General features: G+C 40.6%; 1 protein-coding gene across 1 annotated transcript in view; it reads right to left on the bottom strand.

The window, feature by feature from the left end:
• The window catches only part of triob (trio Rho guanine nucleotide exchange factor b), a 107,258-nt gene that overhangs the window by 32,502 nt on the left and 60,183 nt on the right, over positions 1-14,573 (bottom strand). Inside the window, 10 exon segments of the mRNA XM_040013260.1 lie at positions 698-813; positions 1,313-1,427; positions 2,310-2,459; positions 2,746-2,838; positions 2,931-3,029; positions 4,033-4,152; positions 7,226-7,392; positions 7,743-7,938; positions 13,549-13,723; positions 14,008-14,177. Coding sequence (XP_039869194.1) covers positions 698-813; positions 1,313-1,427; positions 2,310-2,459; positions 2,746-2,838; positions 2,931-3,029; positions 4,033-4,152; positions 7,226-7,392; positions 7,743-7,938; positions 13,549-13,723; positions 14,008-14,177 — 1,401 coding nt within the window.

Below are 14,573 nucleotides of genomic sequence, written 5' to 3'. Positions count from 1 at the left end.
CGTGCATACACCCGAACACCACAAGAGGGAGCCAAGTGGCTTATATTAAACAACCTAAGGCACCCTAGTGCAGGAAAATAGAGTGCAGATTCAAACTTGCTTTGGCTCTCTCATGCCATGTTTAAATAAAGCATTCCAGTTATGAGCTCAGTTTGTAGAGTGTAAGGGCATCCCGCCTGCTACTGCAAACAATATTAACCAAACTTTTCTCAAAGTGAGACTTGTTTGAATGGGAAATATTGAGTGTTCTTTGGAACTTTGGTCTAGCTCAGTTCTCTTATTCTTCACAGAAAAGCTTCCCAAGGTCAGGTTGACATGTAGGGGGGGAAAAAAAGAGTTGAAGAGATGCTTTGGAAATGCTTTCCAGTAACTCTAACCTTTATATGTCCTGTGCTACATAATGGTAGCCATCCTTAAGACATTTATACATATCACTGCCTGTTTGCAGCACTTCCAGTTGAATGTGCCATTATAAAGAAACACTAACTCATTGTTTAATTCAAAAAGAGAGACAAAACAAGATGGAAGTTGCAGCTGCTCGCCAACAAAACGAATATGCTGATATACTCCCACTCCAAACACGAGGCTTATTTCTACTTCTCAGTCTGCAGTAAATCAAACACCACAATGCAGTTATCTGCTGAGCCTCATGATCAGATTGTGCTTATTCCCACTGCACATATAAACAAGCACACACCTGTTTGGCGCTGCGTTCAAACACTACATATTGCTGGCACTGGTCCAGTCTCCGCTTCCTCATGGTCCAGAAGTGAAGCACTCTGTTTTCTCTCTGCAGCAGCTCATTCAAGATATCTGATGAATCGACACAAGCACTTTGTTTATTCGAGTCGGTTACGAATTTCTGTTTAACATGCAAACAAACGCAGGGAAAAAAAATTGAACACATGAAATCAAAACTTCTCAGAATAATTAAAATGGTGCAAGGAAAGTTTTAAAAAAGCCCTTTTTAACCATGGAATAGTTCACACATCTGTTAATATTAATGTTTATGTTCGTGCATTTGTCATTAGCCTTACATGCAAAAGCACTGATGGGTTTATGCCACTGTCAGCATAAACTCTAGTTTAGTGTAACACTGTATACGTGCAGTAATCAAAGAGAGGTGAACTGGGGAACTTTCCAATCAGACATGAAGAGATGTTAAGATGCCATCGAGTTAACGGCAATGAGTGCATGTCTGAAAGGGGCTTAGGTTTATACCAACTGTGTAAAAAACATTTGTAATGATTCCTGTAAACTGTAATAATGAGATCCAGAAAGGATGACAGTTATCTCTGAGGTGTTTACTTACTCTTAACCTGAGTCTCTGGAGCTTTGACGTGGGACAGCATGCCAGGCATGTTGACGCTGTTTCTGTGCAGGTACTTCAAGAAAACATCAGCGTTGCGTCTGGCTAGCGTACAAGCCTGTAATTGTGCAGAAAGAACCCGAATGTTACTCAGCGGGTCAACACATTCATATCCTTATAATCAGAGGTTGCAATGGGAATTGGAACCCTAAGATCCAGGGTAGAAGCACAGCGGCGAGCATGCCTGTTTCACAAGCCCTAAACAGTACAACGTTGGACTTTTCCTTTTGCTACCAAATGTATTTATATTTATCAAACATCACTTGTTGAGCAGTCTTTACCTTTGAAAACAGTCTCTCATCTTTCTTTTGTACATCTTTCTCTATCTCTGAGTGAACTTCTCACACATTAGCTCTTTTTTTCTCCCTGCAAGCATGGAAACACTACCTTTAACTAACATGTGCTACTTCAAAATGTAACTGCTAATACTCTCGCTCCTTTTTTGTCACGGTAGCTAGAGTGGGTGTCCTGGGTTACGTCTTTTGTCTGCCTTTTTGAATGCTTCGTTCCACCAGATGAGCTGGAGGAGTTGGCTGGGAAGAGGGAAGTCTGGGCTTCTCTGCTTGGGGTGCTGCCTCTGTAACCCTGCCCCACATAAGTGGCAAAAAAATGGATGGCTTGATAGCTAGATGCTGAAATACCAAGAGCCCAACATTTACTGACGCTTGCGTACGCTTGACGAGGACAAAAAGTAAATAAAATGTGTGTAGACTGTGCAGATGGGATCAAGGCTAACATTACTTTCTCAGCAGTAGCAGCTGTTAGCAACAACAAGCGGCAGCACATTAATAATGAACTCACTTGATCTTATTTTGCATTAAACTGCCTGTCAGATTTAATTACTGTGCAGGAATGCCATTCTGGATCAGTCCAGGCCACATTAACCCCCCTAAAATGCTGACGTTTATTTTCGTATTTGCAATAAAATCATCGTTCTCACCTTGAGGAAGGCCTCTTTCTGCTCCAGATGTTTGCTGATCATGGGAGTGACATGGTCTGATTCACTGTTAGGGCCCAGTTTATCAGCACCACCGCACCAGTCTTCTTCTCTCTTATACTCCTGCTCGAGGCTTTCTAGCACACTGCACACCTACGACACAGATGACACAGTGCAGTTTGTAAAAAAACTGCTCTTCAGTAATCCACTCCTGGTCTACACTTTCATGCAACCTGTGCAAATTCGGGCTGCTGGAAGCAATTTTCTTATCCGAATGTAAGTCTGCAGGCACTAACTTTGGGGACTGATGCTTACCAGGAAAAGAGAATGTTTTTAAACTTAAATTTATACTAAACTTACTCATACACTAAGATCAGATATTACTTTGGTGGCACCCACTCCCACACTCATATGCATTCACGTGCACAAACAATAATACCTGTTCAGAGGTCTTGTAGAAAGCCACAGAAGCATTAACCAGCTTAAGTCTGTCCTCCATCTTTAGCATCAGCTGCTGCCAGTGGTCTGCCACCTTCAAGTCAAACAAAATAAATCAGTTTACCATTACCAGCCACTGCACTGCCCGCACTATTTTCCCTCAGACACAACACAAAGCAACAATACCTTTTCTGCACAGTCTCTGATCATATCCATGTCATAGTGGTTTGCCTGGAGTAGAGCCTCAGCTTTCTGCTGTACCTGCAGCGCGCTCTGATGGGTTTTCTGCATGCAGGGGAAGGGTGATATGAAAAACAATGAATTTCAGGCGGTACATGAATCTGTATATCACAACGATTGCTTTGAAAATTCGACCTCAGCTTCCTCTTGGCCCCACGGGGCACTTTGGTAGAGATCTGTGAACTGGGAAGCAACAAAGTAAAGGCAATATAAACAAAAGCTGTGTCTGATTATAGCTGTGCCATAAAGGCTGTCCTAGAGTGAGCATTTCGGAGAGGAAATGAGATCAAGGGTAACAAAAAAAACTGTATCTGGTGATGTTTGAGTTAAAGTGCATAGCCCGAGAGTAAGGCTTTTGCTTCCTGCTGGACTCGGGGCAGTCGAGGATAAACAAAAGAAAAAAATTAAGGATATCTTGCTAGCTTTGATAATATTTTTGTGGGATAAGTCTTAAGTCCGAAGCATCTGCTGTGTACAATTAAGAAAGATATTGCTTTTTTTCCCCTCACTAGTGCTGGGGTGGGAATCAGGGGTGTGCAGCATGTGTTAAAATTCCACTCTGACTTACACAACAATAAAAAACAATGTTCTTCTATGTGTGAATTGTTGCATGTATGTCAGCATCGTAGAAGTAGGTCAGGCACAGGCCTGCATTAAAATGAACCAGTCTCAATAGAGTTCAAAGAAATGCACCCCGAATAATCAGGGGTAAAGAGGAGAAGGAAAATAAGGGGGAAAGGTAAAAGCAGCGAGAGAAGAAAGAGAGGGGTATAGATGCCGGTTATTCATAATTCCATTTCATGGCTGACTTGTGATCAGACGGAGAGGCCGCGTGCAGCGATATCAGCTTTAAAAAGAGTTTTAGAAAAGCAAAAGGTTGGAAGATGAAGGGCAAGAAAGCGACACGGGAGCAGAAGCGAGGGTGGAAAAGGCAACTAGACCTTTAAAAATGAATCAAGGTAAACCTGGTGAAAGGGGGAAGGGCGGGGAATTAAGTTTTTACAACAAACACAGAAGCAAAAAAATGAGACAGCTGAGTTTCTTGTACCTCTATTGCATGTTGAAATTGTTCGTGCTCCTTTTGCAGCTGTTCGGCCTCTTGTAAGGAACTGGCTGTGATCAGACCTGCATTCAGCATCGACTCACCATTACGGATCCAACCCAGCACCTACAGCACAACAGAAAGCTTCGAAATTTATCTTCGAAAAGAGTGGGATTAAATTTATTATGACATTTTAAAAACAACTGAAAAACAAAAAAAAGTGGACTGGTCGTTTATTTTTTAGCTACTTCTCTATTCTGCTATATTTTACTGTCGGTACTCTGTGACAGAAATGCTCATTTCCAACTTTTAGATCTTGAAATTATACCCTGTGCACATTTCCCAAACCACCTTCTCTACCCCGCCTTGCATACACGCTGCCTGCAGCGCCCAAAAATCACATTTGCTTTTGTTTTTCGCTGGCCTAATTCTAGCCAAAGGTTAGTCTCTCGAAGACACCTCGCTCACTCTCTCTGACTCAGCATGCACGCCTGCTGAGTGGGTGGTAGCAGAACTGCATATGAAGCCTGGCCAGAAAATTAATGACGCTACACAACACTGACACCTGTTTTTGAGAAGTTTTAACAGGGTCAGTGTTTCCATTGCACTTGCAACGACCTGGGGCGGGGCAGGTATGAGGTTAGCTTTTTAATCTCAGAGGAGCTGTGGGGACATGTGGCTTAACACAGATGTGTGAATGAACACTAAACCCTTTTATAATATAGCTCAATATTTTATCAAACCATGGCATAAAAACACAGCTTTATCTATTTACAATCCTTTTATTTCGTTTGAGCTCCCGCTTTTCTATTATAAGGCCTCCAGCAGACCTAATAAGAAACTACTTCTGGGTTCGGGTTAAAAAAAAACAAACACACAAACTTACACTGGTAAATTTAGCACAGCAATATTTAGAGATAGTTCAGCAGCATAAACACACAAGCTACAATTACAAGATTACTGTTGTTCCCGGCTTTACTGTAAAAGGGTGCAGTTAGAGGATTCAGAGCAGGGTGTGTAATAGCTAAGCTCCCCCGTGTAAGAGAGTGGATGGCAAAAGCTGTTGAAGTGTATTTTACACCGAATTCCTGAAATAATACGCAGTAACCACACTGACGATCTCCATCCCAATTCAGATTTTCTGAGCTGAATAAACAATCATCACGCTCTGTAAAAGAGCCGCACCTGCAGCAACCTTTCTCTATGAATGATGAGCAACTGCATTCAGTAACTGAATGAAAACTAACTCCATGCTAACACGCTATCATCATTCTGTCAGCTGTCGTATCATTGTGACGGCAGTGCGTTTGAAATGTTTTGACGCGGCCCTCTTCGAGTATCAATATCATTTTCTTTTCCAGCAACCAAATTTTTTTCCATTAGTTTTAGTTCAAGTTCAAGCCTAAGACTGTTGTTGTTTGGCTGCATCACCACAATAAGAGTCCTTGTTGTGAAAATTGCCTCCGTGTTTGTTGATGTTTGGGTTTCAGATAGCAGCAGGAAAGATTGCGCCACATGATTGTCTTGCTGTAATTGTGTTCCACTACTGAATAGATACTGTTAGGGAATAACTAGATGACATGCAAAACAATAGGAAAGAAACCACATCTGTTTTTGTCTGGATTATTGGTTTTTCTTGTGTTTCTTTGTAACATTGCTGTTTATTCAAGTATTTGAACAAATAGGAATAGATTTTTCTTAATGCTCTGTGCATTAAATGTACAATAAATTAGTGGACACTACACCAAATTTCAAAGTTGCTACTTTTCTAGCTACATTGAAAGACGTTTGTGGGTAATATACAGTGATGAGAAAAACGTCATTAAAACAGATCATTATGGAGGGATTTTGGTTCATTCTTCTTTACAATCTTGTTTAAGTTCATTGAGGTTTGTTGGCATTCATTTTAGCACAGCTCTCTTAAAGTCCTACAGTCATTACAGCGCTGAGGTCTGGGCTCTGACTGTGTCGTTACAGCACAGGATTCAGCTCTTTTTCAGCCATTCTGTTGCAGGTTCGCTGGTGTGCTCGGGATTATTGTTGCATCTTGAGATGTAGCTGAGACATGACGTCACATTTGAATCCTTTGGTGTACAGAGGAGTTCATTGCTGACAAAAGCATTCAGATTCATAACAAGCCCAAATTATTACCCCTCTACCATCGCGCATGATAGTAGGTATGAGGTGTTTGTACTCGGTGGTTTTCATCAAATGTGGCAAACAACTCCACTTTGGTCTTGTCTGTCAAAAGGACATTATTTCAGAAGTCTTGTGGTTTGTTCAGATATAACTTAAAGCTGCGCTGCTTTTTTGTTTTCAAAGAGAGGAGGCTTTCTCCTCGCAACTCTTCCAAACAAGCCATACTTGTTCAGTCTTTTTCTAATTGTACTGTTATGAACTTTAACATGCTCACTGAGCCTTTTATAGTCTAAGATAAGACCTGAACGCTGAAAACCAGAAAACTGCCAAAACGTCTGCTTTTATAGAGGTGCTCACACTTGCTGATAACAGTTAATCAAGTGCATTTGATTAGCAGCAACTGGCTCCCACTTGCACTTTTAATTCCTAAGGAAGCAGTAAAAGTGTACTTCATTTTTCACAGCACTCTTGTGAGAAAATCTCTATCCGTCATAATGCATGATGCCATGCACCTGGACAGATCAAAGTGAAGTCAAAGAAATTCATATTTAGTATTCTGATGAAAATTGAATGATGGATCAATTATTGCACTGCAAACTAAATTTGCTCATTACTGAATATTTTTGGGAGAAGCAGAATGAATACAGTTAAGAACGAGTGAGAGAGACAGAGAGAAATTGTTGACACAGGATGAGTCATCTACCCATGGTCATGTACAGACACAACATAGTATGTGCTAAAAGGCCGCACTATCACTCTCTGCTGCAGATTCTCAGTATGTTAGCACTGAACTGCCAGAACGGATTTCCATTCAGCAGCGTGACTACAGGAAAAAAGAAGATTCATGTGAATATTCATGTGTGACTATATGTATGGGACCCATATATGCAGTTCATAATATATAAATATATTATGAGTTACCAGATGTCAGAAAACAGTTTCAGGCTTTGTAAGCAGTCATTGTTCTTTTTCTAGCTTTTAGAGAGCTTTTGAAACCCAAGTTAAACCTTAATCGCTGCTTTAGTGTTGCATCTTTGTCTCCCCTGAGTCACATACATACCTGTTTGACTTCAGCCTGCAGATGCCTTAACTGGACACACTGCTCCAAGTGTCTCCTGTGCTGTTCTGCGGCGAGATCCAACTCCTGCTGCTTCTCGTGGAGAAACTCCAGCAGGTCCTGAACCCGTGTGGCCATGTCCACGTCTCGGTCGCATAACAGCTCCACACCTGCAGAAAGTGGACATTCTGTTGTGTTACCAACACTGAAAAAGGTTTTCTAACATAATCAGGATGGTTATACTATACATCACTATATTTCACAGCATCCATACAACAGCAGCAGCCACAGCTGGATGGCTTCCTATTTTTACACTCTACAAATTATTCATGGAAGGCACGAGTAGAGGAATGAGCTGGGAAATGACAGTAGCAAAGGTTTGGCCTACCAGAAGTCAAATAAGGGACTGAGCTCCCCGAGGGTATTTTAGCCCGCGCAGAATTTCCCCTAACGACTGGCACTGGGTCGCCCCCTTGAATAAATACTCAAGGTTTAAATGTATTTATATTCCCTAACTCACCAGACGCCTGGACCTCCGTGACATACTGCAGCAGCTCTTGTCCCTGGTGGATGACATCAAAGGTGAGGTTGTTCATGGTAAGAGCTTTGTCCGCATGATGCTGCAGCCTCTGCTCAGCCAGTGTGAGATCCTCCGTGTCAAAGTCGCTCATCTGCTGTGACAGTTCCTCATTCCATGACTCCAGGTCTGAGATGATCTGAGAGGGGCAGAGAGAGTTAAGGCAGGAAGAAGGGCTAACATGCACATAAAATGGGAGAACGTTTCCTTTTTGTATTATTATTTCCAAAAAGGACAGTGACAATGAAGAAACATTTGCACCAACAGCTGTGAGCTACTTGATCCCAGCAATTTGTCTTCTACACCACAGTTACCCCTCGATCTAGATATATATGTGTATTTTTGGTTAGTTAAAATCATTTTGAATGCATGTTCATTTGGTGTTGAAAAAGGGGGAAAATAGATAACAAATGACTATGAATTAAAAAAAAAAAAAAAAATCAGGGTTTCTATGTTTAAATATTATCCTGCTAATTCAAAGCCAGATGTCTGACAAAAAAAACAAAAGAAGAAGAAAGAGGGAAAGAATTGCATTTAAAAATATGACAGCTGTTTCATCTTCAATTAGCAACTCAAGCACTTTAAGAGCTGTAAGCCAGCAGCGCGCTGGCTTCCACAATAATGGATAATATATTACAAATGGTAATAAACGGCTGGTGGAGCAGATGTACCGAGATGTCAGCGCTTGTCTCTGACTGCCCACACAGACTGAATCATGATACCAGGAGCACCTTGATCCTGGCACCATTCAGCTCTGTCTCCATGCTGTCTCGATCTTTTTTGTCTTTCTTGTTTTCAAACCGTGAGTTATAGTTTTGTTGTTTTCTAGAAGGTATTCACCTCTTGCTCTGCAGTCTTTATTTATTGTATCAAGAGAGAGAATCACGTTTAATGAATACTGTTATTACAAGCAAAAGTTTTTTTTAACTAAACTTGACTTTACACATTCCAAAAGCACTTTAAGCACACAGGTATGCTGGGGAATCACATCTTAATGTCAGATCTGAGCTTTAGAGGGTGACATTTACATTGCTGCATCGGCACTAAATCAACTTATCAGATTTCAATATCCATGCTTTGTGCTGTTTTAGTAATATGAGCAAAATCCTGAAGTTTCTTTCGAGGTCTGACCCTAGTCTCTGTCCTAGTGTAACCCAACAAATAAAGAATTTAAAGTTACCTTTGGGTAACTTGAGTCACCGTCCCCTAAAAATCAAAAGTCCAGATAAGAATTAAACATTTTCCTTGAAAATCAAAGCTGTCCTCATTATTATCAAATTATAAACAGTTATCCTGTTATCCTGTTACTGTCATGGTCCTGGGTTTGTGACCAAGTAGTTTGTGCTTGTCTTGAATTGTTAGGTATTTCTGGAATGAGGTTTAAGATAATGTGTTATTTCCTGAGTATAATTTCCTTCTGTTTCTTAGTTTGGTTAATTCTCCGTTCCCTTGTTTAGTTTCATTTAGTTCCCTTTTCATGTCCAGTCTTCCCTCTGTGTACCCGTGTTAATTATTTGTGTCTCCCTGTGTAATCTGTCATGTCTCCATCTTTATTGGACTCTTTCCTCAGTCTTCTATCTTCTATCTTTCCTCAGTCCCTATCTGGTCCCTCTGTTCCCTCTGTCTCCTGTGTGCGAGTTCTGAATCTGTCTCCGAGTCTCACACATGACAGTTACCCAGAAAACCTCCAACACAGCGAGGAAAAATAAGCCAACTGCTAACAGGCCAGTGAGTTTCAATATAAGGCAGAAAAATAAAAATCGGGAGACAGTCATACAGAAAATAGATGTTGAAAAAAGGAGAACAGCATTGATGGCATCACGTTCCTAATCATATGTGAATAAGTTAAACCTCCTCAGCCAGTACTGTGCTTAATTTAATCTGTCCCTCAGATACATCCCCTGATCCAGATTGCCAGAGACAGTTATTTTATTCATAATGCAGTTACATTGTACACTGCTAAAAATGTAATTTACTACAGCTTCTACATAACGTGTAATTATACATTTTGCAATGCTTAAGATTGTTACTGGTGTTCTCAGAGAGGTTCGCCTAGTAAGTGTGAGACAGCTGAGAGCTTTAAATATTCCCCCGAGATACAGAAAACAAGCCACAAATTCCAGCAACAAGAAAAACGTTGTGTTTCAAGCGTTTCTATGAATAAATACATATTCTGTGGAGGTATATTCATATTTTGGGAGGTATCAGTCTTCAGCTTCCTGATTTCCTTCTCCTTTTTCACCTCATGACAAAAGCAGACTCAGATGAGAATTGAACCAAGGGAGAAAAAAAAAGATTCACAAAGTTTAAAACTGATATATTGTAATTATTCAAAGCAATGCATGCATGAAAGTCTACTTCACAGGAAGGTCCTAATTGTAACTATCGAATAAGTATACAAAAGGCGAGATAGACCACTTCTACAACAGAGAACATTACCCTGTCTCCAAATGAAAAAGTGCCTCTGCTTTGTGCGCTGTGCTGTAGGAGTTTGGATTAATAGAATTTCCCCTGCCATAAAATCTGCTCTGTACAGAGACACAATTTTTCTTTCAGTTAACACACAGGATAATCTTATCAAGCTTCCATAAGACAATAACAGATAATACCTTCTTAAACCAATATGATGATTTTTACAAATCTGGCAACAAAGTTTTAACAAACTTACCAAGCGCTCATTTAGACTCTGCTCTCCTCTCCTCTTACAGTTGAGTAAAATGCCCTCTGAGTACAAAAAGACCATTTCCTTAATCTACAAAGTCTGAAATGACTAACTAATGGAGGAGAAGTGTCCCCTCTGACTGTTTTGGTCTTGGTGCTAAGCACTCATACACAGCTTTTGTCAGGCAATAAAGCACTGAGGGAGGAGTGTGCGTCTCACCTCAACCAGTGCCCTCATCTAACATACCCACCCCCCCAAATTAAGCCAGGAGGGAGTGTCGTTGTGCAACTGCGCGTGTGTGGATTGGCAGGAATGCCTTTTCCACTCATCATATTCCTCAAAGTCCCTCTGTTAATCCTGTGTGCAAGAGTGGGTGTACCTGACCTGACACGCACATGTAATATACACCCCTTCATATAATACTAAATTTTAAAAGCTTTACATATTGTAATGTTTTGACTCTACATTATATTTATATACTTATGGTTAGTAGATTCTTCTTAAGTTAACGATATTTTTGTTCAGATGAAGAGAGCAGACAACTCAACACTTAACATGCTAGCTGATATGTGACGAGCATTTTTAACATATTTATCATTTGCTAGTAAAAACATTACAACCAGGTTTATTTTAAGGTCATAGGATATTAATAGAAACGTACCCATTGACTGTTTATAGACTGTTAGAGACGCTAATAAAAGCCTTGCGATTCTTACAGTTCTTCATAATATTCACAAACATATGTGAGTCTAAGTCATTTATCAGCTGGGTAACTGTTAACAAATGAACTTTTTTAGTTTTCTAAGATACATTTTTGTTATACATTTATTTGCAGTCAAGTATGCATTTTTGCAGCTATTACATTTATTAACATTTGCTATGTTATGCTATACTATGCTTTATTATGCTAAAAGAGGACAAAAGACGCTTATTATTAGATAATTACATAATCATATCGTCATTAACGCGCTCACCAGACACTTTGTGGGGTTCACCTGTTTGACTGCTCGTGAATGAAAATATCCAATTAGCCAAACACAGGCAGCGACATTTACGCATGTCAACATGGTCTTGAGACATCCTGTTCAAACTCAAGCTAAACGTCAGAGTGGGGGGAAATTTTCCCACACTGACGTCTCTAGAGTTTAAAGAGAATGGTCTGAATAAGGGAAAATCAGTGAGTGTGAGTTCTCTGGGTGCGTTATTAGAGCGAATGACCAGATAGTTTCAAGCTGATAGGAAGACAACAGTAACTCAAATAACCACTTGTTACAACCAAGCTGTGTAGATCAGCATTTCTGGACATGCAGTGTGGCAAACCTCGAAGCAGATGAGCTACAGCAGCAGACGACCACCACAGATTCTGCTCATGCCAGCTAAGAACGGGAAACTGAGGCTGCAGTTCACACGAGCTCACTAAATTTAGAGAATAGAAGATTTGATAAACGTTTTCTGGTCTCATGAGTCTCGATTTCTGCTGTGACATTCACATGGTCGGGCCACAATTTTCTGTAAATAGCATAAAAACACAGTCCTATCTTGTATTGTATTAACGGTTAGAGCCAATGGTGGGAAAATATGCGTGACCGATATTTTCATGCCACACTTTGGGGCCCTTAGTATCAACTGAGCATTTAAACACTGCAGTCTGCCTGAGTTTTGTTGCTGACCACGTTCATCCCTTCACAAAGCTGAAATTATCTCAAACTGGTTTCTTGAACAAGACAATGAGCTGACTGTATTCAAATGGCATAGACAGCCATAGATCCCAGAGCAACTTTGGCATGTGGTGAAAAGAGAGATTCACATCATGGATGCACAGCCAACAAATCTCCAGCAACTGTGTGATGCTATCATGTCAATGTGCAGCAAAATCTCTGATGAATGTTTCTAACACCTTTGTTGAATCAATGCCACAAAGAATTAAGGAAGCAAAAGTAAGTCTAATCCAGTACTAGTAGGTTGTACCTAACAAAGTGGCTGATGAGTGTAAAGTAAAGCAAAGAGATAATCCGGAGACTCATTCTGTGGGCTTTCCATTTACCATCATCATCATTATCGCAGGATCACCAAACCAAGTTACAGTCATCCACTTGCCATGAGTGCTGGTGCTCTATGGAGTAGCTGTTTAAGCTATTTTTATTCTGGACCAAAAACACTAAACTTACCACCCACAGAAACCACAAGTGATGAGTTTATAATTGAAAACCATTTTCCAAGATTAATATATTCATTATGTCCTCAATAATGACTTTCCACATCTCTTCTTCTTACTTACATGATTCTTATTAATACAAGCCTGCATCTCTTTTCAGTGCGTGTGCTTCTAAAGTGCCTGAGTGTAATTCTTCTGTCAGCACAGTATGGCTCAACAAATCTAATTTGATAGCCATGATAAAAATAAAAGCAATGCTTTCTCTCTTTCTTTCTTTCTCTCTTTCTGTTTTTTTAAGAGCAGCGCTCATTTCTGAGCACCAGCTGAGTACAGCGTTCACTCTCACAGCAAGATGCTAAGGAATTAGCAAACTGCTAACTGGGGAGGGGGAGACATAACTGGAGCGAGTCAGTGGATGAGATTCATCGAGTGGAACTAAACACTTTTTTAATGTAGCGCACGTGTGAGTATGACTGTGAATTTAGCCGAGATTTAAACCAGCTGGAATCCTCACTCCAGGACTGAAACTTCCTTTCACGCTGTAATGGTCCATCAGCTCACAGTCACAGTCATTTTGGTTTGCCAGTAAGCCCGCTGTCACATGTAATTGATCTTTTCAACAGCCAATAAGAAAAAACAAATTGGCTGATATGATACATTCTGTTATTTCTTTCTTAGCGTATCACATGTGTAGCACTTTGTTTTTCATGTCCAAACTTTTAGTCTTTTTGGTCCCTGCTGTACACCTTAATTTCTCCCTTTTCATTGAAAACACCTTCCTGCAGTGTGGATATTTGAAACATTCTGTCTTCGCTTTTACATCTAAAGATCACGAGTTCTACTATTCTGGTGTTTCCTGTTCTGTCTTCCTCACTCTCACTTTAAAAATAAATATGCATCATACACCAACCCTCTATTTTCCGCCTACTTACGTCAATTGCGTCCCTTTCAAAGATGCGGAGCTGGAGGAAGAGCTCAAGTTTGATCTTCCTTTCCTGGAACAACTCCTCCATCTGGCCCTGGGCCTCGTCCAGCTGCTGCAGCACGCTCTCAATGTGGGCCATGGAGCTGTTGTGCGGAGTCTTGTTGCTCGAGATGGCAGAGTCTCTGTAAGCAGGGGTTAAATGGAGAGGACTTTGTTCCCAATTTTTGTCAAGTCATTCTGTTAGAAATCACCCTCACCCATTTTTCCCCAGTGTATTCTTCTATCAGCGCTTCTTGTTTTCCTTTTATCTCATGAACACATAATTGTTGAATAATTGGAAAACATGTGTAACCCAAGGCCATCTCCAGATGGCAAATGTGACAGATGATCAGATGAACATTGAATATTACAATATTCAGACTTTAGTGAGGCATTTAAAAATGCAATAATATTAATAAATGATCACCTGAGCTGTTGTATGAGGTCCTCTCCTTCCTTTATAACATTGACTGTTGCCTGCAGGGTGGTCTGCTGCTGCTGGCCGAATCGCTTGATCAGATCCTGGACTGCCTCGACTGACTCTGCGTAAACATCATCCAGCAGTTCTTTCTGAAGCTCCTCCAGCCATGTCCACAGCTAAGTGTGATCGACAAAGAAAAAAAAGCCAGTTCAAATGTAGAGAAAAAAAGCACAATAATCTGCAGACACATGTTTGAGGGTGGTGCATATAGTGGTGTGAGCTAAACAGAGATCTAAGAATAAACAGACAAGCTGCCAAATGGATAGACAAGAGATATGAGACAGAAATCAACAACGAATCAAATCCAACCAGTTCTTTTCAAAGCTGGTGTTTTGTGAATGGTCATCTTTGTAACAGATTAGCCATCTGGGTGAATTGGCTCAGGGTACTGAAGCCCTGGCATACGGTCCAGGCTGCAGGGGAGAGACCCTGGCACCCATTGTTTGTCTAACACCCACGCTGCCAACACAAAAACATGCCTACTTTTGATATTGTTCACTGCGTTAACTATG

Source organism: Simochromis diagramma, unplaced genomic scaffold (genome assembly GCF_900408965.1).
Source record: "Simochromis diagramma unplaced genomic scaffold, fSimDia1.1 OVJJ01000618.1, whole genome shotgun sequence".
Classification (NCBI taxonomy): domain Eukaryota; kingdom Metazoa; phylum Chordata; class Actinopteri; order Cichliformes; family Cichlidae; genus Simochromis; species Simochromis diagramma.
Note: the sequence above shows the minus strand (reverse complement) of the source record. Positions and strands in the feature narration are given on the sequence as shown.